The 23,846-nt window shown below is 44.1% G+C and overlaps 1 protein-coding gene across 10 annotated transcripts in view; it reads right to left on the bottom strand.

Moving 5' to 3' along the window:
- CadN (neural cadherin) overlaps nucleotides 1-23,846 on the bottom strand; it is a 340,879-nt gene that overhangs the window by 252,873 nt on the left and 64,160 nt on the right. For all 10 annotated transcript variants that reach the window (XR_012829742.1, XM_075700558.1, XM_075700567.1 and 7 more), the window contains exons 10-15: nucleotides 23,152-23,331; nucleotides 22,747-22,905; nucleotides 21,318-21,508; nucleotides 20,679-20,868; nucleotides 18,431-18,613; nucleotides 5,089-5,275 (exon numbers count right to left, since the gene is read on the bottom strand). Coding sequence is in view for 9 of the 10 variants with exons in the window: in XM_075700558.1 (XP_075556673.1) it covers nucleotides 5,089-5,275; nucleotides 18,431-18,613; nucleotides 20,679-20,868; nucleotides 21,318-21,508; nucleotides 22,747-22,905; nucleotides 23,152-23,331 (1,090 nt within the window). In the remaining variant the exon portion in view is untranslated. The remainder of the gene's footprint in view (nucleotides 1-5,088; nucleotides 5,276-18,430; nucleotides 18,614-20,678; nucleotides 20,869-21,317; nucleotides 21,509-22,746; nucleotides 22,906-23,151; nucleotides 23,332-23,846) is intronic.

Genomic DNA, 23,846 nt, shown 5'->3' with positions numbered 1-23,846 from the left:
ACTACGATAAAACTAAATGTCCCACCTTGCCCATGATTATAACATGAGGTTTCATGACTTAGGACATCCTCAAAACGCCTGGTTCATGGAGATCATGAAGCCATTTAGTTCGACACATACCCACATCAAGTACAGGTAGGGTACGTGACCACATCTTCATCAGTGACCGTATTCGTTTTCTCGCTCAGTCCATGGTCATCATCATATGGGGCTACACAATTTCCGAGCACTCAAAGAAGTGTCCTCCTTTTCGATCCACTGTCCCCTACTATGTGCTACATGAATGGTATCGATATCGATAGAGATGAAATCGACAAGTCCATAGAGTCGTTAAGAGTGTCATCATCAAGATGTGTATTTATCATGACAAGGTGGGTGGCTACATTGCTTTATTGCATTAACCTCTACAGTCTTCGTGAGATGGCTTCTGCCATAATGGAAAAAAAAAAAAACTCATCAGGTGATGAAATAATACCAGACAGATTCCACAACTTCCATGTAAGGTGCTGCTGGGTCCCTTTGAATAACTTCCATGATTATCACAGCCCTAAGTCGTGATCAAACTTGTATGTTCTAGCTGCTCGGCAGAGGCAACGTTCCTAACAAGGGTTCCAACAGACTCATCTGCGACATATAAATGGGCGCTTATGAAGCAGACCCATACAGATGTTGGTAGTAATGTACGGACACATTAACGAGCTTTGGCGGTTGGGACTGCCACTGAGGTAAACACCTGCCCATAATACAAATCTTCAGGTCTCTTATAGTAGTTTAAAGCTGTTCATGGTGACAAAGAAAACGAACCTGTATGCTTCTCTGCATTGAACAAAAATTCTGTTTGTTACTGCTCTCTGTAGTGCCAGGGTGACACTATGAAGAGGAGATACACTGATGCAGAATAAGATGTGGCCATGGAATTTAAGTGAAAAGTTCAAGAAAATGTTTTAACACGCTTGAGTTATACAAGGTGACATAGGGGAGAGAATTGAAGACTATTCTAAAGAGAATTTCCCGTGGGTTTTCATGGCACAGTAACACATTTTAGTGTGACCTGGGCAAGTATACTGCACTGCTCATATCAACATAAGAGAAGACCAAATGCTTGAAAACATTAGTGGAGCAAGTACATCCCTATGGCAACAATGCCATTACCACTTCCTACACAAGATCCCTGCAGTGTAGCAAAGTAATTAAATGCCGCACAACAAATTTATTCGGCCACATTTCTTAGGGTCCCTTTAAAGCACGGTATCACTATGTATCGAACATGACAGCCTTAGCAAAACAGTTCGTTGTAAAAATGGCATCAGAAGACCTTAGTCAAAAACTTCAAATGAGGAATGTGAATGTCCAAGTAATTTTGCTGGTATAGCTTTAGAACTATCACTGCGTCGACACTAGCATACTGACGAACAATGCAATGTCAGCAGGATATTTTCACATAAGAAGCAGGCTGTAACAAACCCATGAAATCAATTTATGTTTTATAAACAGAAAATTCTTTATAAATCCGAAGACACCTAAGTATTTCTTACAAGTTGTGAATGTGAAAGAATTTATGTCTAATTGAACGCCGCTGAGCGGTCCTTCGAGTTATAATCCCTTGCTGACAAGTGAACGTGTTGAGACACTTGGCACGTTTTGCTTTGGCCTTATTGAGGTGCAGTTAGAACGCAGGCAAGAGATTGCTTGGACGAGAAATGCACTGATAACACAAGCTTCCGAGAGCGAGAGTGACGTGGCATCCAGGCAATGCCCTCTTCCCTCATGCAACACCTGGCACGCTATGGCGGCCCCCCCAGCAGGTGTTCCCTTTCGCCCACTCTATTCCGTTGAGGTGCACTCGTGCCGTGGCATCAAAGCCAATGGGAACTCTATCAAGGCACGCTCACGATGTGGCGTCGTAGCCAATGGGAATTTAGCTGCTACAGGTGACAGACGTAAGCTTTTTCATTCAATCAGCCATTTGATGCTTTTATATGAAAATTATCCTGTTCAATCACTGCACCCCACTCTTAAGCTAAAGAAATTTCAATTTGAAAGTATTGAGGAGGACTTCCAAGCTGCACACCCTATGAAGTTCAAATGGCCAGACATTGCAATGAACACGTTGGGCCAGCAGCCATTATAGATTTAAAAACACTGACAATCAGAATTCTAAACTACAAAATAAGAGCTAAAGATTAATGCAAGGGCTCCTACAATTTTCGACTACCTGCTGCACGACATCTAATGAGTGTTGCCATTTATTTACTAAACAAAAATTTGCTTTCAGCTGAGAGCAGAATTTTAAACTAATTTCTAATTATCTTTAGCAGCAACAGCACAAAATAATAGTGAAATATGAAGAATTTTAACAAATTTTGGACAAATTTTAAATTATTCTCAGTAGATAATGGAAGGCTAGTGGCCTGTGAATGTTTGTAAGCGACATTCCTTTCCTGCCCTTCTTCCATAGTGGCCTCTTGCCACATCCTCTTGCATAACTCAACAGCCTGGGCAATCTGTTCAGTAAGCTTTCATATAAAGTTAGCTAAAGCAGCTGAAAGCTACCTCCCCGAGAGAGCAAAATAATTAATTGCAAATTAAGAATGTCTGCTTGCCGCATATTTGTAGCAGTGGATATTTAAAGAATTGTCAAAGCATGTGAGTGGTTCTAGCAGATTTTGAACACTGTTTTAGTGGGACTCACAAGGACAAATAAGGCTGTATGCCCACCATACTAAAATCAAATTCCCAAGAGGATTAATATTCAAAGGGTTTAAAACCAAAAGAAGATTCATAATGAAGAGGCCTGCACTCTGCTCAAATGGTGCAACAACTCTAACAAAGAGTTATGGCAGCAGCAAAGTAGCCATGAACATTCTGTACGTTCCTGGACCATACAGCTCATACAGATCATACTAAAAAGAAACATTCAATCAGCTTAGAGTGAAAGTATACTTTCAAAACTCACTTTTCACTAATTTTGGATTAATAGACTGATTACTAAAGAGAAAATTAAGGTCAGTTATATTAATGGAATTTCATGATGAAACCTCAAAACCAGTCAGTCAATGTGACATCACAAATTACGTGTTTATTTCATGTTCTGGCGCATTCGACTGGCTGTTAAATTACATTGTAGTCTCGTCTTCGCTGATCAAAACTTGACTCGGCCTGAACAGGCACCATCAATATCCATGACATCACATCACAGCAGGAACCTCCGGGCGACGTCTACACCAGTCTCATTTTTGCATCTTTTATCACTTACTAAGATTCTTCTCACGGTAAGAGTGGCTTTTTTTTTGCTATTGTAGAAGCAGACTTTACTAAAACACTTCAAATTATTCTTTGCTTTGCCGTGCTAATAAGGCCTCTTGTGCCTGTTCATAACCTTGCTCCTTCAATTGAAGGCCCAAGTGAGCAGAGAAATTAACTTAATTTCCACACATGGTAACCCATTCCCAATGCTCTGAAATCGGTGTGTGGCCATTTCTTTCTTTCAGTGCACATTGTTTATGTTTCTATCATGAACAGAGCACCAACTCACCTAACAATGCATTGATGGCAATGAATCACCAAGGCTTCTTGGCACAATGCGGAGAGTGTGCAAATATTGCATCTTACAGACATGAGTGAAAAACATGCTGCAATGCCACTGGGCTTCATATAGTGACAAGGGCAGCTTCAAAGCATGCACAGAGCAATGGGCACCTCTCCTTCTTGCTTGCTCGCGTGGTTGTCAAAAAACTATACAGCATCAACCAGGCAAAAGGGTAGAAACAGGGAGAAAGAAGAGAGGTCATCAATGGGTTTGCACCCCAATTGCTTGACAAACTGAGTATACAGTCACAACGTGCAGGGCCATGCCATAAACATGTACGTGTGTAACACGCGAACTAAGGCGGAATTATGTATTTGTTCACAAGCTGAATATTAATTAGTGTATACGGCCTCCTATTCGCCAACAACCTATGCTAGGAGCGGTCCAGGTGTGAGTCGTAATGCTAGACAGTTACAATGGAGTAAGCGCGAATTTTGACAACCAAACAAATTGGTTGTCAGTCCCTTTAATGAGAACAGGCAGCCAAAGGAAGAGAAGCTTGCTGATTGCTAGGCTGATTCATCTGGGTAGCACACTAAAGGCACTGCAAGACAGCAGTATTGAAATTTCGTAATGGCCAACACCGCAGGAGTGCTTCACATTTTTTTGTCACCTGGCCGAAACCAAGGTGCACAAATGCAAACCCATGGCACACACATGTTCTATGCAACACTGCTACATAGGCAGCACACGGGCAGTTTATGCTATGCCACACATATTCAGTTTGGCACTTTCTACGTGCATAGAAATTTTCCTTGTTCTGTCCACCAGGAATATGGACAAATTTGGACAGCACTTGCAGCAGTGGCCAGCTGATCACCTGCAGACCCAAATACTGCTTCTATGGCTATCAGTCAAGCCTGCGTGTGTGATCTCAGGCCAGACTGCTGATGAGAACCACTGGTAAAAACATAGCCACAAGCTCCCCACAACAGCTTGCTGCTAGCCAATCACAGCACCTAATTATTACTGCATCTTAAATAGTCAACACCACATTAACATTTTGATCCCACAAAGGTCTCTTTGCAGCATCTGTATGGCACCCAAGAAGCTAAGAAAATTGCCTCGCCAATAAGAGCAAATGTGTGGGTGATGACCCAAATGCTGGTAACCATGTTAACAGGTGCCACGTTTGAGATATTGCATGTGCAGGCCATGCCCAGGAAACTGAGTGAGACATATACAGTGAAATCTGTTTACATTAGTACAGACTAGTTCTGTGTAGTAGGTAGCAGTGCCTTGGAAAAGTCTGAATAGTTAACCAGGTCTTAAAAATCCGACAATAAATTGATCAGTGAATGTGGTTGTACTTTAGCAGAAAATGTCAGCTCAACGTCATTGCTAACAGAAGTGCACATAATCAGGTGCTCGCATATAATAAAGACACCAGAAAGCATGCAGAAGAATCTGCACACACACACACACACACACACACACACACACACACACACACACACACACACACACACACACACACACACACACACACACACACACACCTGAGTTAGGCCGGTTGTCCGTCATGTGAGGCCTCGCTGACGGAGCCCCATCTTCAGCCCGAACCAGGATTGCATAGGCCATCTTCTCCTCCCTGTCAAATTCGACTTTGGTGTAGATGTCTCCAGTCTCCCGGTCAATAGAGAAGTACTTGTCACCATGGTCCCGCGATTCTATGGCATAGTAAACCTGGAGGCAAATGCAACCCAGCATTCACTGTTAAGTGTAGCCCCATAGTATTACTGCCGCATCTCTCATAGCCTCCCCAATGCACACACAAGATCGCCTGAGAGCTCACAATAGAAAGCATTCAAAAGGCTTACACAACCTTCGTCAGAAAAGTTCCAGGACTCAGTTCACAGAAAATCATTTATTCAACGTGCAAAGCAGTGAGCGTCTTGTCAAAGTACTCCCCTCAGTTACCTATACCTAGTTACCACCATTTGTGGGAATAATAGAAGCAAGCAGAGAAAGCTTCATCAGGGATGCTCGTCAGAATGTTAGTCGCAGAAGTTCTGATGGATGTCATATCTTCATGATGCTTCTCTTTTAGCCGCAATTTCAAACGGGTAAACAAAAAGAAATCTCACAGCAATAGGTCGGTTAGATATGGGGAAGCGATAGAGAGAAACATGGTGTTTGGCCAGATATTCCTGGACTGATGCCGTAGTGTGGGGCCTCATGTTGGAGCGCAACAATAATCGCTGTCCAGACGACAACACATCAAGATGGTAACCCCAAATTGACTGGCACAAATCTTTTAGCATAAGTTTTGGTTTACTTTTTATCCTATAGGATGAACATGATGCAAACATGATAAACTCTCGATACACCAAGCTTCTAACATAAAAAATGTGATTAACACTGTATTTTTCTTCTTGCGACAGTTGTCTCTATGCTTTTTTAGAGGGAGGTAAACCGTGACTTTGGCCTTCAATGCTTTGTGCTTTCGCTTGCAGGGCATGCTTGTAGCAATAACTTCAATTTGCAGCAGTGATACTGAACACAAATGTAAGATCACTTCTGGCCCTTTTCAAAAGTTTAGCAGCAATTGTTGGTCTGGTTTCTTTTTGAAGTTCCAAGATGGTTCCACTTGAAGTTCCAGATGTTAATTTGGTGTACATTGATCAAATTTGAAAGCATCCTCAATTGTGCATTTGTTTACATAAGCAATTACAACTGGATACAAGAATACCAACTTAAAGGCTATCAAAATCAGTGCTTTGCTTGAGACAGCATTGTAATCAATTATTGTAACCTTCTTTTCAGTTTTTTTTCTTGAATTTCAGGTGCGAATCAAATATATTACTTTTTCAATATTCACATTCTATCCAAACCATGTATTTAATAATACATTATCACTCTATGACAAATATTCAGAACTAACTGAACATTCGACAGCGTGCTCACGAGAACTAGGTTTTGTTTTTTCCTTTTCAATTAACATAGCAGCATGGTCGCCTTCAGACATTATTTACTGGTAGTGCGGTAGCAGGGCGCAGGTTTCTGCTTAAACTGTGACAATGAGCCAGATTTTCTGCTGCTTCATGCCCTTTGGCCATTGCAGGTAGCATGATTAGGGCAAGCTGTTCACAGCTTGAGTCATAGAAAAGATGTGCTTGCGAGGGAAAAGATCATGTGGCGGCAAACATGCATTCAGACAGTAGGAACCAAATTCAAACATCACAGCTAATGAATACACTAGCCGTCGCTGCCCTCCCACGGCCAGCCCCGAGACCACCTGTGTATCGTATTAAATTCAAGCAGGTATATGACCTAACGATGTAAAAAAGAACTCCAGAATGGCAACGGCCTCACGGCTTGCAGTGTGAGAAAGGCACCAGCATTAAAAGTAAGTCTTAATCTAACAAAGGCTGCTTTCACATTCAAGCGCACCTCCTAATTAGTTCGCGAACACCAAAATTCTGCCACTTCATTTTGGGTGCGTATGAGTGCCGTGGCCATCTCACTTTTCCGCCATCATCTATGTAGCACTTATTGTCCTCCAGTGCTTGACAGGACAAGCGTGGACCGTGACAACTGGTGTGTGGCCATATGTCAACATGTTTAAGAATATTTAATGCCACAGACTAATGCACCATTTAGCATGATCGGATGGCCAGTCTGACTCATTCAATATTCCGACTTAACGTAACCCTCACCAGGTCTGGCCATTTTGGGCTGACAAGCACAGTGCATACAATGTGCGCTAACGATGGTGTCTGCTAAGTATTGCAATGCTACACACCATAGAAAGAGCTGGAATTTTCAAACCAAACACCGTTTACCCTTCTCGCATGCGCTGCACTCCCAGCCACAGAGGTGATGTGCATGCGCAAGTGCACCTATGTACGTGTGTGTACTGTCCCGTCGCTCATAGTGACACATGACTTCGAGAATTATTCAAGGCAGCATCTGTTATTTGTGTAATCTGTTGCTTCAACAGACGAATTAAGGCCTAGCGAAATAATAAAACACACAAACCGAATGTCTGCCCGTTTGTTTTACTTCCTACTGTAGCAAGAGATGTACTTCTGTTTCGTCTGCTTGTTCCCATCTCGTGCACTCGTGCGTGCAGACAACGAAACTATCATTTTCTGCCGTGTCCATGCGTGCAATCATACTCTGTTATCCACTTGTGTCTGCCTCAGTGTTCGTGTACCAGTGACTTATACCGCTAGTAAGGTGTTCTCATGCACAGTGCGCAAGATCGTGTGATGTGCGAAACGAAACAAGCACAATAGCTCACTCAGCACACCGTCAGTGCGCTGCGAAACAATGGTGTGCCGGGCTGTGAAAATGGGAGGGGGAAAAAGGCGGGGCCTGTGACATATGCATCACGCGATCCTCAAGCTCCGGTACAGGAGAACGCAGGGAAGGAATTTTGCTTGAGGAGGCTAGACGGAGCAAATGGCAAGAGTTATGCTGGCAGTGACGCTTGCCTCCTGAAATTACGGGTTCGCGGCACTGAAATATTTCTATCTTAGCTATTAATGAATCAATTTGAAGAATTCTTGTGGCAGAAGTCTCCCTACAGGGCACATAACTTTCAGCGTATAACCGAAATTTTCTACGTGGCCTGGTGAGGGGTCCTTTAACAAGGAAGGGTCACATAGTCGACATGCTTTTACTGTAATGGCTTACTACGACATTTTCATTCTTGTCAGAATAATTATGCTGCTCGAACATGTCAAAGTAAGTAGAGGCGTAAATAAATGGCCCTGTATTTGATCACACAATATTTAATTTGATAAATGAAGCTACTCAATTTTGTTGCCAATGTGAGCTACTATAGTTGGTAAGCCCTACGACTATAAAACAGAAAATATGTATAACAACTGCAGTCTAAGCATCACAGGGTCATATTAGACATATTAAAGATTTCTTTATACATCAATTACACGAACGTAAGTCAGCTTTAGAAATGGGGACCGAAGCGCCTTGGAGACAAAAAACAGCGGGCTACAAGTATGCATGCGCAAAACCCGAGGCGACTTACCCTATTTTTGCAAGTATAACTCTCTCCAAAAATTTTTTTAATTGAACAGTAATGTCGGGCTGAGAGTTATATGCATATTGCACTTCGAAGTGTGGCTTTACAGCAACGCATGCCACGCTGCTGTGAAGCCACACTGCAAGGCAAAGCTCTCTGCCATTCAAAGTTTCATTATATCTTTAAGAGACAACGCCCTTTCCCCAACCCTCCGTGTTGAAGCTCTTTTCACCCCTCCTCCATGGTCTTCCATTCTCCTCCCCTTTAAGGGTCACCATTTTGCATTTAAGTACAGGTAAACATTGATATAATGAACTTCAATATAATGAAATTCTCAATATAACAAAGTATTTTACTTTTCAGAACCTCTTGTCCATAGAACAAAATGTACTTAGAACCTCAATATACCGAAGTGTGTATGAGATTTCAATATAATGAAATTTCGCTTCCACAGCAAAGGAATGCCGAGACACTAAATGGAAACTTCCGTGGACGCAGATGGTCAAATTATTCAATTACAAGAGGCTGCTTGCAGACACACCTCTGAAATGGCCTGCGGCTCGACAAGAGCGACTGGCGAAGTGGAGCTGCATCATGTTCTGTTTGAAGTCCAACTGAGATTCTATCATGCTCCGCACACTTTGTGCTTTACGTGCGAGTGACAGTGGGCGAGGGTGGGACAAGAAAGATGGCCTTACGAGTGCCGCCGTCCTGCGCGGCAAAGAGAAAGATGGGAGGGCTGCGAGTTCACGGTAATGCGATCAATTGCGCGTGAGGGTCGGTTGGGAGGAGGGGGGTAAGTTGGTGCGCATCTCGTTTTCTGGCGCGCTCGGCTGTAGCTGCACATGGCTGTAGCACAGCTGAGTGCCTTCGCAACCGTGTACCCTGCTTTAGAGGTAATCTGCCACGTGTGCAAAGAGTTGGCGTGCAGAGACAGCATGGCATCATGTCAGCTGTCTTCCCGCACGTTTAGTATTGGAGGTTGCATAATCTCGAATTTCAGTGACCCGTTGGAGCTAGTGAAGCATTCGCTCCCCACTGCCAGTGCTTTTCGTGATGGCGTCATCCCAGTGCGGGTGACGCTTTCAGCCCGTGGGGGTGGAGTGCACGCGAAAGCGTGGCTGGCATTGCTCAATTCGTACCGCCGATGTGAAGATATCGTCAATGTGGCATGAAACCATATCATTCATCACTGACTCCCAAATTCAACAAAATGAATTTTTTCTCATTCAAATTTGCTTTTTTCGATTGCCCAATAATTCGAAAAATTCTGCAGCCCCTTTCCGTGTAAGAAAAATCAATTGGCAACTGTACTTATTTGCATAAAACATAATTTAGATACAATGAAATTTCGATATAACGAAGCAAATTATCGGTCGGTTTTACCTACTTCGTTATATCGAGGTTTCACTGTAGTTAGCAAATAGTGCATGTGGTGCTCCATGGTGCTCCCTTGATCCGCGCAAAGCGCTTCATGATACGGTGGAGAGCCAAATCACCGTTGGGATTTTCGGCTCAGTCAGATTTGCTCCATCGTTGTTAGCCATGCGAGGGCTGCTCCGTCACTCTGCTGGTCACTCCCTCTCACCCTCTCCCTGCATTCTTCTAGGAACATTCAGAGAGATAAAGGGAGAGAAAGGAACTGCTAAACAACAAATAACATCCAAACCATCCTACGCTTACATTGAACAAAAATAGCAGCGACTCCCCATATATCGAACGTCACGCGGCAGAAAGTGGCCTCAGAAATTGGATTTCCCTCACGGTGGCGGGAAAACCCGGCGGTGCGGCTCCATCCAACCGCTCTCCCTACCGTGACCGCGCTCCCTCGGATGAGCCGTCAACACCCCCTTGCAAAAAATTATCCTGACGCACCGACAGCGCTTGCTCAGATAGCCAATCAGAGGCTCTTGTGCCCTCATGGTGCAAGATGGCGAAAGTGCGAGTTGTCTCGCTGCTTTTCTGGTTGTGTGTGCGCGTTGTGGGCCTTCTTCCGCATTGTTGCCGTGATAAAGCGGCGGAATTCGCCTTTCGTCATGAAGCTCGAAATCATAAATCTGGTTGAATGCGGTGAGAAGTCTGGTGTCCCCGCAGCGTAGAAGATTCCGAGGAGCACTCTCAGCACGATCTTGAAGAATAAGGGGGAGATTAGGGCTAAAGTGGCCAAACTCTCGACCCGGTGCCCGTGGTGCTCGACGCATACACACGGCCATGTACGAGTGGCTCATCCGAAATCGCTTCAGCCGTGCCGATTTCCGCGTGCTCGGTGATGACTAAATTCTGATGAATGCGATGAACCCATTGCCGGTGTTGCCGAAGTTTGGAGCGAGCTGTCTGAATTTCTGGAAGCCATTGAAGAATCACCGATGGACGAGTTTGTGAGCACAAATGATGGTGTCGCAACCACGGGAGAGCACGCAAATGAAGATTACACTGCCAGCATCGCACTGAGCGCAAGTGAAAGTGGTCACAATGAGGAAAGCAATGACGGTTCTTGGCCTACATCCTCTGAAGTGATTGGGACGCTCGCACTAGTCCGGTGCTTCTGCGTGAATGCAGAAGGGTGCAGCCTCAGCTGCTCCGACTCTTTAGACAATGTGAAGAAGTGCGTGCGTTGCAGGCAGCAAAATTGTCCAAGCAGAAGAAAATGCAGGACTATTTCGTGCAAAACTAAGCTAGTTTCATCAATAAAGTGATATTATAAATGGTATGCGCTTTTATGACATCCAAATCTTTAGCAGGCTTATATCGAATTATGCTCTATATCAAATAGGCATTTTTTTTTTCGAGTTCGATATAGCTGGGTTCGACTGTATAAGAAATTTGGCCCAAAATACTTCAGAGATAAAAGGCAATAAATACATGGCACATATGAGAAATGGTTCAGCGCCGTGGGAAATTTCGACAGCCTATTTTTCGAGATATGAGAGTTCAAGTTAACGAGGTATTACTGTTTTAGTATTTCAAGTTTCTGCCTTGTATTATATGCAGATCCAAAAGAAAATTTCAGCCAAGATCGTTAGTGCTGCATGGCTACAATCATCCTCATTGTTCTCTAGCATTCTGGAGGCGCCATCTAGAGAGGATTTGGCCGCCATAACGTACTTGCAGAAGCACAAGCAAGTATCACGGAGGGCCTTGTGTGTTGTGCTTTGAAGTGCAGAATTTCAAATGGCCCGGACAGCACACAAGACAATTTCTGGGAAGAGTTATCAGCCAAGGAACTGCCCGAAGACAGCACAGCCAAGGCAACAATCATTGAAGCACAAAGACCGATGTAAATATATGTTTTCACTGAGTTTGCCTCCCTCGTATTAGTATAAGCACATGACACTTTTGTGCTCTGCTTTATTCTTACACTATTTCGGTGTCTGTAAATTTAAGACTTTCGTGTTCACAGATGCTCTTGGCACAGAGCACAGCACAATAACATGAGCAACCCTGCAAAAATCACACGATTAGGTCCACTTCTGTGGCATCTTGATACCAGAGTTTAAAACATAGAAGCACAAGCTGAATGCAGATGCGATTGAACAACACACTGCTTAATGAAACAATTACAGCTAGAAGGTAAAGTGCGCAGGCCTTGCCTGTCTCTACTGTTGGTGTGCTGCTGTGAATAAGTGCAGTAGAAATTACCGCACACCGACCTCACAACCACTATTCCATTTTGTTCCCCCTGTTGGCAAACTCTGCTTCGATAAGTTTTGCTGTGCTGTCTTAACTCTTTGTGCGACTGAACGGCAATAATGCTTACATCTGCATGTTTACACATACAAATCAAAGCAAGTACCGTATTTACTCCCACAATGATTGCACTTTCTTGTCAAATAAATTTTGATGCAAATTCAGGGGTGCGATCATTATGCGGGCGAAATTTTCCGTGAGACAAAAAGCATCTTTTTTTTTCATCCCGCATTTGCTGCGGGATGACAACAGGTCAACAAACAGGTGGCTGCCGCTGTAACAGTGTGGGACACCAAAACAAATATGGCGGCCAGCGGAGCAAGCCGAACGAGACTTATTTCTTCTCGTGAGTGCATTACGTGCATTGAAAGTTTCTTCCGTATCAGTAACGAATAATATCGTTAATATTGGCAAGTTTGCAGCAATAACGTAGCCATGTCCACTTTGAGGGGACAGAAACAGAGATGGGCACACTTAGCTGCCAGTGACATAGAAACACATGGCAAGCATGCTGTGAAAACTGCAGCATTTGTCTACACTACTATCCTAATACGGCACATTTCCGCTAAGGGTGGGCGAATATCTTAGCTGTGTTACAAGCGTCGGCGTCTGAATAGGGTACACTTCTAATGTATCAGTGCACTTGTGGCTACTATTGTTGCCACTCGTGAATTGTTGCGTGCCCACGAGTGCATACAAGAGGAATTGAAAGGCACTTTTTTGTTCTTGTTGTTGACCACAACCATTCTAAAGCCTACAAATAATAAAGCCAAGGCAAGTTTAGTTGTAGCATTATTTTTTATTTTTTTCATGGAAGTGCGGAAAGGGATGAAAGTTTGAAATGGGGCATCTGCTTAAGAATGTTTGGTGTGTGCAGACCGCTTGGTATGTCTTGAAGAGTCGTTCGCGTTGCATTCGACAGATGGTAAGCGCGATCCTTGTTAGCTCGGCTTGGCACACGCCATTTTGCTGCGGCAAGTTTGGGGTGCGATCATTACAAGGGAAAAAAAAATCGAATTTTGACGAAAAATTCAGAAGCACGATCATTATGCAAGTAAATACGGTAAGTACAAACTGAAATACAGTTTGTGAATACTATGCTGTCTTCTCTCAGAAGATACTTTAACTGTCTCGAACAAATTTAGAGTGAAATGTGCACTGCAACAACCCACAAGGTTCTTTATTTCTATTGCAGATAACATTTTAGCTGCTAAAATGCTTTAAAATTTTGAAGTGCACTGCTATAACAAACAGCAGTGCTCTAACAAACAAAATGGCATGGCAATCTTTCCTATGGAAGCTAGCACTGCCTTTGAGAACATATTTAAATGAAGCCGACGTGGTGAAAAGTAATACAGTATAGACCGCTTATAGTGCAAATCGCTGCAGTCGCAATTATCCACACTATAAGTGGTACCGTAATACAGCTGAACATTGCAATAATGAAACCAGCGGAGAATGCGAAAAAATTCACTTTCGCAAGAATTTCGTCGTTGTGAAATGAGACAGCACAGGTAGGTAATGCATCACAGAACAAAACTTGACTGTCGAAATTGTGTTAGCCTACTTTGGCAAGCTCGCTCGAGGATGTAAAACCGCATTATGACAGTACAGTGTGCCGCATGTGTCGATCAGCAGTGGCAGCACTGCCGTGGAGCTGTATTCTCAGTCAACTGCTTTCCGAGATACGGTCACTTTTGCAAGCTTTTGCCTAACTTAGCACCAGACGCAGAGCAACCACACTCCACGCATGCAGCAGCATTTCTCCAGCACATGCTGTAGGCACCAACGCATCCGGTGCCGAGCAGCAAAGTGATCGTATCTCATATACCCAAAGGCTGTCGATCGAGATTACGGCCCCTCCGTGCAAATCTACGTCCGGCGCCGAATCCGCACGCGATGCCTGTAGGGTGGTGCCAAAACCAGCATTCTTGAAGCAAGGAATGCATATTATCGGACGATTGCTTAATCGTAGCCCAATGTGTGGCACTCCATGCTCCGACCGCCATTTCAAGCGCCACAAACAATCGCATATCGGTTGGACATTGAGTTCCTTGTTTTTGCAGCATTTTTCTCGCCGAGGCACACATTACGCACTGCACTAGGTGTGCAAAAACAGTCAGATGAGTGTAATGTGGTGGTATTTTAACGCAATTTTAGTGCAAAGCAATCGCATTTGAGCACATTTCAAAGCCTGCTAGCCTTGCACGAGTAGGTAATGTACAGGGTTACGTTCCAACAAATTTCTTTGATGCAGGAATGTAGTACAGTCAGTGGCGTAGCAACAGGGGGGGCCGGGGGGCCGTGGGCCCCGGGTGCAAGGGGCCAATGAAGGGGGGGGGGTGTCATATACGTCTGAAGACACCCCTCTTTCCGCCGGCTACACCCGGGGAGGGGGGTGACAGAAGACCTATGGGCCCCGGGTGCCAGACGACCTAGCTACGCCACTGAGTACAGTGACATTTCGTGTCGAGAGATGCGAAATGCATTACAGTCAACGACTGATTTTTCGGACCCTCTAGGGAACGTAAGAACGTCCGAAAATTCAGGCAGTCCGAAAAAATGAATGCATGCAAAAAAAAACGCACTTTTTCTTTTTTTATCGGATCTTGAGGTAAAGGGCGAAGTACCACGCTTCCGAAACCCTGCCAAAGCATCAGTGAAGTGGCTATAAAAACAGGCGTTCAAAAACTGTATGCAGCCGACTGCCGGTTTATTATGTACATGTGCATTGTCGGGCGGCCGGTGTTATTGCTGCATTGGCTTAAAGAACTTGTTGATTGTTGTTTGGACGGCGTTCCAGTTGCATGCGATCATATTCGCCTCGATCTGAGCAAGGGTCACGTCAGCACTGTACACCGATGAACGAGTCAACAGTGCACGCGTCAACTCGGCGCTTGTAGTCGGCGCAGGCACTGGCTCCTCATTTTCAACATCGGAGTCTTCTGAATCCCTCACAACCTGACGGACTATTTCCTCGTCAGTCAGTTCCGCGCAGAAGTCGAGCTCGTTGTCAGCGTCAACAAACTGTTCGAAAGTTATTTCCGTGGGTGTGGAAACCCCAGCAGAGCAGAGGTCGTTGATCACATCGTCCATTGACGCCGAACTCCTTGCTCACGCCAGCTTGGGATCGGCCGCTCACGACTTGCTTAATAATGGCAGCTTCTCCATCGTTAACCGACGGTACTGCTTTCTGCGCTTCGATGCCATCGGCGAGGACGACGAAGACGGAGTGGGGGCCATCGAAGGCAAGCGAAATCCTCAAGTTGCGAACAGTGGAGCTCGCTGACGAGCGTCGAAGCACCTAGGCCTAGCGTCGCAGAGCACACTTGAACAGCACAACCACACACCACGCTAGCCAAAACGCGGCCGGCGTAAACAAACGAAATGGCGCCGCTCCGGAAACTCCGCCGGAGGCGGAAGTGCGCCGATAAACATAGCCAGCGTGGCCAGACCAAATCGGTGTGTGACGGCTAGATTCGGCTAGTTGTGGTTCAAAGCGGTGATATGCTTCGGCTGCAAGTCGATTTCCTTCGCAAGGGCGCTGCGCGAGGAGCAAAAGGAGCTTCAGTCGCGTCAAAAAGTCTGGAAAATTGGACGGCGGGGGGTTCGAGTGTCCGAAACTTCAGATGTCCTTATACATTGATTCTATGGGGCTCGTGGCGGTGCCGCGAACACGTCCGAAATATCAGGCATGTCCGAAAATTTGGGCGTCCGAAAATTCAGTCGTTGACTGTAAATCCTATGAGCGTGCATCAGGGATACGAAAATACTTTGTTTTCACAGGAATTTCGTAGACGCGGGATTTCACTATCACAGGTTTTGACGGTATAACCAAAACAGGACTTTGCAGAAACAGCACACGTGCAAAATATGTAGATCAAGCAGCCGCTCATATCCAAGAATTGAAGCATGTGACTGGAATGTTTGTGTCTGAATTTATGAACGTCGAAAGGGATCTGCAGTCTTCGCATGCAACAGACAAAGTAAAAACAGAAAACGTGCTCGATTATTCAAAATTCCCCGCCACACTGCCACTATACTCCACAGATCTAATGTAGGGTGGCCACTGAAATTTCGGACACCAAGCAATATCTCGTTCGATTTCTCAGACTGATGGGCATGTGCACTCTCGAAAACAAAGGCGACCATGGACCAAGTTGCTGCCATTTGACTGTTGCTCGTGCCACTTGTGCTCTTACTTTCTTTATCAAGGTGGTTCCTTCACTTTACAAGTGCTGTACAGCTGCTGCGACGCATTTCGTTGACTTGGCACTTAACTGCAACCCTGATCGCCAACCCCCGACGAGGTGCGCTGGTTAGGCCTAGCCCTTCGGGGGTATTGGGTGGCATGCCATTGCAGGAAGCTCGCCTTCGGTATGTTCGTACCCATAGACGATTACATAGCTATCGGGCATGTGATCACGTGCAGGGGCTAAACTGACAGCAGCGCATGAGAAGCGGTGGTTGGTTTCTCAGGCGAATAGCCGCGGCAACTACAGTGAATGCCTACCAAGTTTGGTAGGCATTCCGATAGGAACGGCAGAAGCTTGCATGTTGACATAAAGCCTAAAAGCTGTGAACTAAATTTGCAGAACATCGCTCAATGACAGCAGTCAAGGTCGCAAGCATGACATCTACACTTCATGATATCATATGACACGCACGACATCGTGACAGGTGCACGTAAACTGAAGCAGGGTTCAGTGTGGAATATTAAAGTGGAAAGTTGGGCGAGTTAGTGTACATTCATAATGGTAACAGCGCGAACAAAAAGACAACGGAGTGAAAGAACACAGAACAAGCACTGTCATAATTCAGTGCGGAATGCGTGCCACCGACAAGGGACCGAGCTAAGACTTCTCCGTCGCCTAGGCAACCACCGCGCGCCCGCATTGCTCAGCCGTCGCATTTATTTATTTATTTATTCATTCCTTGTTCAATCGCTCCGCATCTCCCCCTCCTCCGCATCGCCCTTATTGCTCTCCTCTACCATCAGCCAGTGCACCTTATTGAGAAGTCTGCGGGATTTTCCCACGGAAGCCATATTACAAACAATATTTCCTTGCGCACAGCTGCAATATAAGTGGCTTACGTATAAATGGAGTTCTATGGGAGGGGAAATGGGAATTATAAAAGGCTGTGTTATATAGCTGGTTCTGCACTATAAATGGTTATGTTATGTTACGGAAATAATTTCTTTTTTAACTGGAGAGGAGATATTGTACTAGTTGCAATAAAGACATGATAGACTGAGTTGCAAATTAAATGTTATATTGTTACATGCTAGCAGCAGCCACTGTTACGCAATGTCGTTAGTGTCGGTCACTGTTTTAGCATGCGGATTTGATTTTTTATTCGCTCGTTTTGTTGTGCCCATTGCCGAAAAAAAGAAACAGCCATAGGTTGTTGCCGGCATTGGCACAGATCTATTGCTTTACTTATAGCAGCCAACAGCAGTGGGAGGACACCACAGAACAAGGGTGAAAGTAGCAGCTATATGTGTAGCTATGCTGTAAAGCGAACACTTCGTTTCGCCACACCATCACCAAGATGGCAGGGGGTGCTTTGCAACAAGTCGATAGATGGTGCTTGGAATTTTAAATATTCCCTACTAGTTTGGTGCTTAGTGTTACATGAAAGCCCCAAAAGAGCTGCAATTGGCCACCTGAATCTTGGGCATGCACTAGTCGTTCAGTGTCCCAATTCTTCAGCAATGAGCAAATGGTTAGATTTTCTAATCAAATCAAATTGTAATGGAACTTTCTTGCAAAATTTTTGTTGTAAGATTTTTCATTTTCTTGCAAAAATAAAGGAAGGACAAATGTATATATCCTTTGAACAAATTCAATGCTGACAAGTAGAGTCAAGCTTGATCAAGTAAATGAAAACAGAGCCCCAACAAAGTTCCACCCACTTGGTTGGTGCTTTGTTTTAACCAAACAGGGCACCCTGTGTTGGTGATAAAAATAAAATGTCTACCAGGGGAACAAGCATAAGAGTGAATAATTGGGCATAACAAATCTACAAGCACCTACAGAAAGCAGCCCTCTGCCGTGTCCAGTTTTGCTCTCTATTGCTGTCCCGTTCCATGTAGTATATTTTGCAAAAATGATGGACCTTTGGCTAGGCACAACTAATACTGGCATTACCAAAGTCCCTACCTTGTTATTTGGGTAGGTACCATCCTTGTCCTGGGCCTGGACCTGGGTCACCTTGGTCCCCGGTGGCAAACCTTCCAACACTGTCTCTTGCTCCCGCTCAATAAAGAGGGGGATCTCATCGTTGACGTCCTCAAGGACTATGTAGACAGTGGCTTCAGAAGCCAACTGTTGGATGCCATTGTTCTGGAGAAAAGATAGTTGTCATGGGTATTAAATGTATGAAGCACCACTTTAGAACACAAATAGTTAGGCTCTAAAGAAACACAGAATGTGAATTTACACTTGCTGTTCATAAGGAAAGTGCACTACTACCCATGAAAACCAGATTGCTAAATGAACAGTCGGAAATCACAAAAATTCATCAAAAGGGGCCCCTAAAAGCTTCTAGGTTTAGCATACATCTGCATGGAAAATAAAAAAAAAACTAGAAATACCATTACACTACCCCACTTTGCTTTGCAGTACTCTAGCTTACTAGGGTAAAGACCAGGCCTGGAAACCGAAAGACTGAGCAATTTATGGATATTTCTTCCCTAAAGAATATATATATTTTTTTTTCCTATTCCGAATATTCCGCTGGAACAAAATGTGTATGAAAGCACACTTTTCCTTGCCTTTACTAAGTGGAGGGAGGTGGTACTCTTAACTGAAGCAGTCACATCGTCAATGATGTTCCTTGCCGATTTTTATGATGAGGAGTTGCCCAATCAACACCTCAAGTGCCTTTTGGTAAATTCTAAATTTGCCCACTTATGAAGTAAGTTATAGCTCAAGAATCATTTATGAGCATTACTGGAGCATTACAGCAAATACTTCAGTCAAGAAGCAGCACTACCTTCCGTTTGGCAGAGTCAAGGAACGTTCAGTCCAGGCACATTTTTGAATACAGTAAAACCTCGTTAAACCGTACCCGCTTAAACAGTAGTTTCGTTTTAAAAGTAGTAAAGTCAAATCCCCGACTCAGCGGCCATTGAACATAATGTGCTTTGTATCCGCATATACCGTACCAGCTTATTGCGTACGCATCGGTTAAAACGTAGTATTTCAACTTTTCGTCACGCAAACACGGCGGTGCATCTTCTCCATCGGGCGGCCCGGCAGAACAACAAGCCTCAGATTTCTGAACAACGGCCTCCAAGCGCCCTGTGCATCTGCGCGTGAAGCCACATCAACATCATTTCGACGCCGTGCCAGAGAGAGTTATGGCGTCGTGCAAGCGAGGACTCGCGTCATGCCAAAGCTCGGATAAAAAAAGATGCCGGGTGCTCAGCATCGAAGAAAAATTAGACATCGTTTGTGCTATCGAATGTGACACGAAGAAGTCGGTCCTAACACGCTACATGGGTCTACTGTTGACTACGGTGTGTGGTATTTGGAATACGAAGCAGTTGCTCAGCAACACTGCTGCAACCGCAAAGAGATGTTGGCTACAAGGTTCGACTTTTCGCCATCGTTGCCTCTGTTGTTGCCGAAGTGTCACCTAGCGACAGTGATAAGGACGACACGGAAAGTGACAGCACGGGCGATTCAGGCCCGACAGTGGCAGAAGCTACGCATTAAGTCAGCCTCATGAATGCAATCGTCACGACGAGAACACGGGCGCGATAACGTAACTCTATCATAAGCGAAAAGTATTCAATACTCCGGCACCCAGCAATGAAAATGCGCCCCCGGGACTTCTGCAGCACTACTGCGCGCATGCACGGAGAATACGTAACACCAACGAGGAATCCGCCATGCGAGTGTTTGCAGAGAAGAGGGGGCTGGCTGAAAAGCATGCACGCAGCTTCAGTAAGTTTGAGGCCGCTGTCGTCGTGCTAGGCCGCCGCGGCATCAAACGAAAATAACACTTTTGTCGCGCGAAGTGAATAAATACTGCATGTTTTTTTCCCCTTTCATCGCACTCTCTCTGAGTTCCGTTTTCGACAGGTAAGTGGGCAATCTCATGCTATTTCGGTTAAACAGTACTACCGTTTAGTACGTAGTTTTTCCGGGCTCCAGCCAACTACGGTTTAACGAGGTTTCACTGTACAGCCAAGATACACAGATGATAATCCATTGGTTCCTGGTGCTTAATTCTACGTGGTATGTAACAAAAGTTGGTTCTGCTCAGACATCAAGCAGTGCACATCAAGCACACACATATTAATTTTAACATAATATTTCAGTGTAACAGAAAATGGAGCCACTGCATTAAAGAATTACTGTTAAATACCCATGAAAGTAGATGAGAAAGAAATGCACCAACCTCAACTCGAACGGTAAGATTGTACTGCTGGATGCGTTCATAATCCAGAGGGTAATTGACCACCAGCTCTGCTACTGTGTGGCCGTTCTCCACCTTCTGGTTCAAGTAGAAAGTGTCCTTCTTGTTGGTCTGCTCGGTACTTCCTTTCATCAGTGTGTAGAACACATCGGGATTCTCCGGTATTCCAGATCTGAAAGGAATCACCAACAATATTGCTTTCAAGACTTCTGAGGGCAGCCTATTACGTAGAACATATTATGCAGCAAAATGGCACGGATTACCCACAGACATTCTGCTGAAACAAAGCATTAATACGGAGTAGCTCCAACGCAAGGATCTTGAAATTCTAAAGGTGCCCTTACAGATGGTCGTCTCTGACATACCAATCACCACAGTTCAAGTTTCAATTAGAGAAGAATTTTACTCCCATTATTTTTCTCAAAAAGCAGGAATACTAAGTTCAGGGCACTCTGGCTTGTCCCCATATGACAAAAATTTTAAAAGCAGGCCTAACGTGGTTGTGAGAAGACCTTTCTAACTAGACAATCTTTAACAAAGGCACTATATTATCAAGCCAACGTGCCCTAGAGTGATCAAATCCACGAATCTCTACCCTGTTCCCTACCCTATTCTACTCACCTGGCTTTGATGGAAATGACGCGGCTGCCGACTTCAAGGTTTTCCTTGATAAATATTGGACCATACACAGGCTGGTCCCATATGGGAGGATTGTTAGCCCTGTCAACGACGTCAATTATCACTTCCACAGTTGCTTGGTGTTGAGGAACTCCTTTGTCCAGTGCAATGGCTCGCAGCTGATACTGATCACGCTGTAAATAGAAAACTGACATCAGGTACAAGGAAAGTGCAAGTGACAGTTTCGAAAGTTTAAGACTAGAAAATTGGTTTTAAAGCCACAGACAGATTTAAAAGGTTGGTCCAATGTTGCTCGAAAGCAACCAGTTTTTTTTTTCAGCAAACTGGTTGAACTTCATGCAAAAAATGCATTCTTTCTACCATGCTACAACTTACATAAAAACCTCTTATACTAAAATAGAACTAAAATACCAGACTTCAAAGGTTAGAATATTTTAATGCCTTAGTAGCACACAAACATGACACAAATTTATACGCAACATCCCCAATATGCTATCGAATTTTCTTACACGATTGGCCAGACAACTAACAAAGGATACTTTTCCTTGAATTTCAACCAAAAGAGAACATTATTAAAGTATGTAAATAATGGTTTCACAATTTCATGCTGAGCAAATTTTGAGCTTGTTGTGGTGCAACATAAGCACTATTCACACTAAAAAAAAATATGGACTGAATAACTTATAGAGCAGAAAACAGGCACGAGATGCTGCAAAGCAAAAACTCAGAAGAGTATGGCAGTTTTTAGATTGTCATGGGTTCAATACCCAGAAAGAGCCGAGAAAGCTAGAGGAAACAAGGAGGGCACAGGGCATGACTAGCATCCCTCTAGCCTTGAGGTAGCTCAACGAATGAGTGTTGTATGACCTACGCTTTCAGCTTGAAATGTACAGTAAATGTGAATATTGTGTGTTTGGCCGAACTGCCTCATGTTCTACTTTCCTCATTTCTTTTCCTTGACAGATTCATATACATGCTGTAGACACTTTATAACCATGTAATGCAACTCATTTCTACCCATCTCAGAGATGAACAACTTGACAGTATAGAAGTAGAAAAACACAAGGCACTTAGAAATGAACTGCAGACAGCACATTCAGATATTATCACACATGCAGAAGGCATTTCTTAGCTACACAACGTTCATTGTATGAAAAAAAGTTGGCACGACCCACTCAAGCTTGAACACACATCACTCCTGAATTTCATTCCTCTTATGGTGCAGTAGATACTGAACAGTCCAAGGACAAAATCTAGCAGACTCAAATTGCTAACATGCAAACTGAAAGCAACTTTAATACACTAAAAGAGCAGGTTAAATTGCTCATACTTTCAGCCAATTTTCACAATATATTTACTGCAATTAAGGCTCTACTCGGAAAAGGCAAACAAAATTTCATGAAATACTAACATCAAGGGCCTTTTGCAGGCTTATCCAGCCAGAATCGGGGTTGATGGAAAAATAAGCCAGGTGATCAGGGTCATAAGGTGCAGTCAGATTGTAGACAATGGCACCGTTGTTATCTGCATCTTCGTCAGAAGCAGAAACTCGCAGGATATGAATCCCAACCTAAAAAATTTTAAAATAAGAAAGGATTATCTTAAGAGAAATACAGAGCATAATAACCACTACCGTCACTTTAGACAAGAAAGGTCATGTAGATGAGCAAGAAAACAAATATGAGAAGCAACGACAGAAAAATGACGAAATATTTTTTATCTAGCATCAGTAACCTCCAGTAGACATCTCATCACTATACTAGTAATCACAGAGAAAGAACACACCACGTAGACATGAATTTTCAAAGAAACCCACCTGCGTATCCTGCTTCACATTCTCTCTATACTCTTGTCTGTCAAATAGAGGCGGGTTGTCGTTGATATCCGTTATTTCCACTTTGAATGAACACACTCCTTCCAAAGGTGGGCTACCACGATCCGTTGCCTTTACTGTGACACTAACAAAGCGGCCATCATCACCTTCCCGGTCAAAAACCTGCATTAAAGGAAGCATTAGAGTATAAGTGTCATAGTTGGAATCTGTTGGCACAGGACAAGGGTAAGTGGAGATCGCAAGGAGAGGTCTTCGTCCTGCAATGGAAATAAAAGATGGTGGTGGTGGTGGTGGTGGTGGTGAAAGTGGTTAGGATGAAACTATGTTACCTTGGCAAGTAGCACTACATAAATTAAGCACTCCTCACTCAGACTTCCAAAGACTGCGAAAAAAGCATTACTAGTATAAAGTTTGAGGTAACATGCATAGTCACAGCTCCTCCTCATGTGAAGTTAATGCATAAGTCAGCATCTAATAGGCAACTCTGGCTTTAAGCTGGCTATACATGCTATACATACAGTAATTTAACTATCCAATCGTAATGGCCATAATTTCAAACATTTTCACAATGGCATACGACCCATACATCAAGCACAGATCGTTCCCCAGCAAGCAAATTAATTGAATGCACCCACGCACCAGCGCCCCCAACTGTTCCCAGTGACAATGTGAGTTCA

The sequence above is a fragment of the Dermacentor variabilis genome, chromosome 1 (genome assembly GCF_050947875.1).
Source record: "Dermacentor variabilis isolate Ectoservices chromosome 1, ASM5094787v1, whole genome shotgun sequence".
NCBI lineage: Eukaryota > Metazoa > Arthropoda > Arachnida > Ixodida > Ixodidae > Dermacentor > Dermacentor variabilis.
The sequence above is the reverse complement of the archived record's forward strand: the minus strand, read 5'-3'. Positions and strand labels throughout refer to the sequence as shown.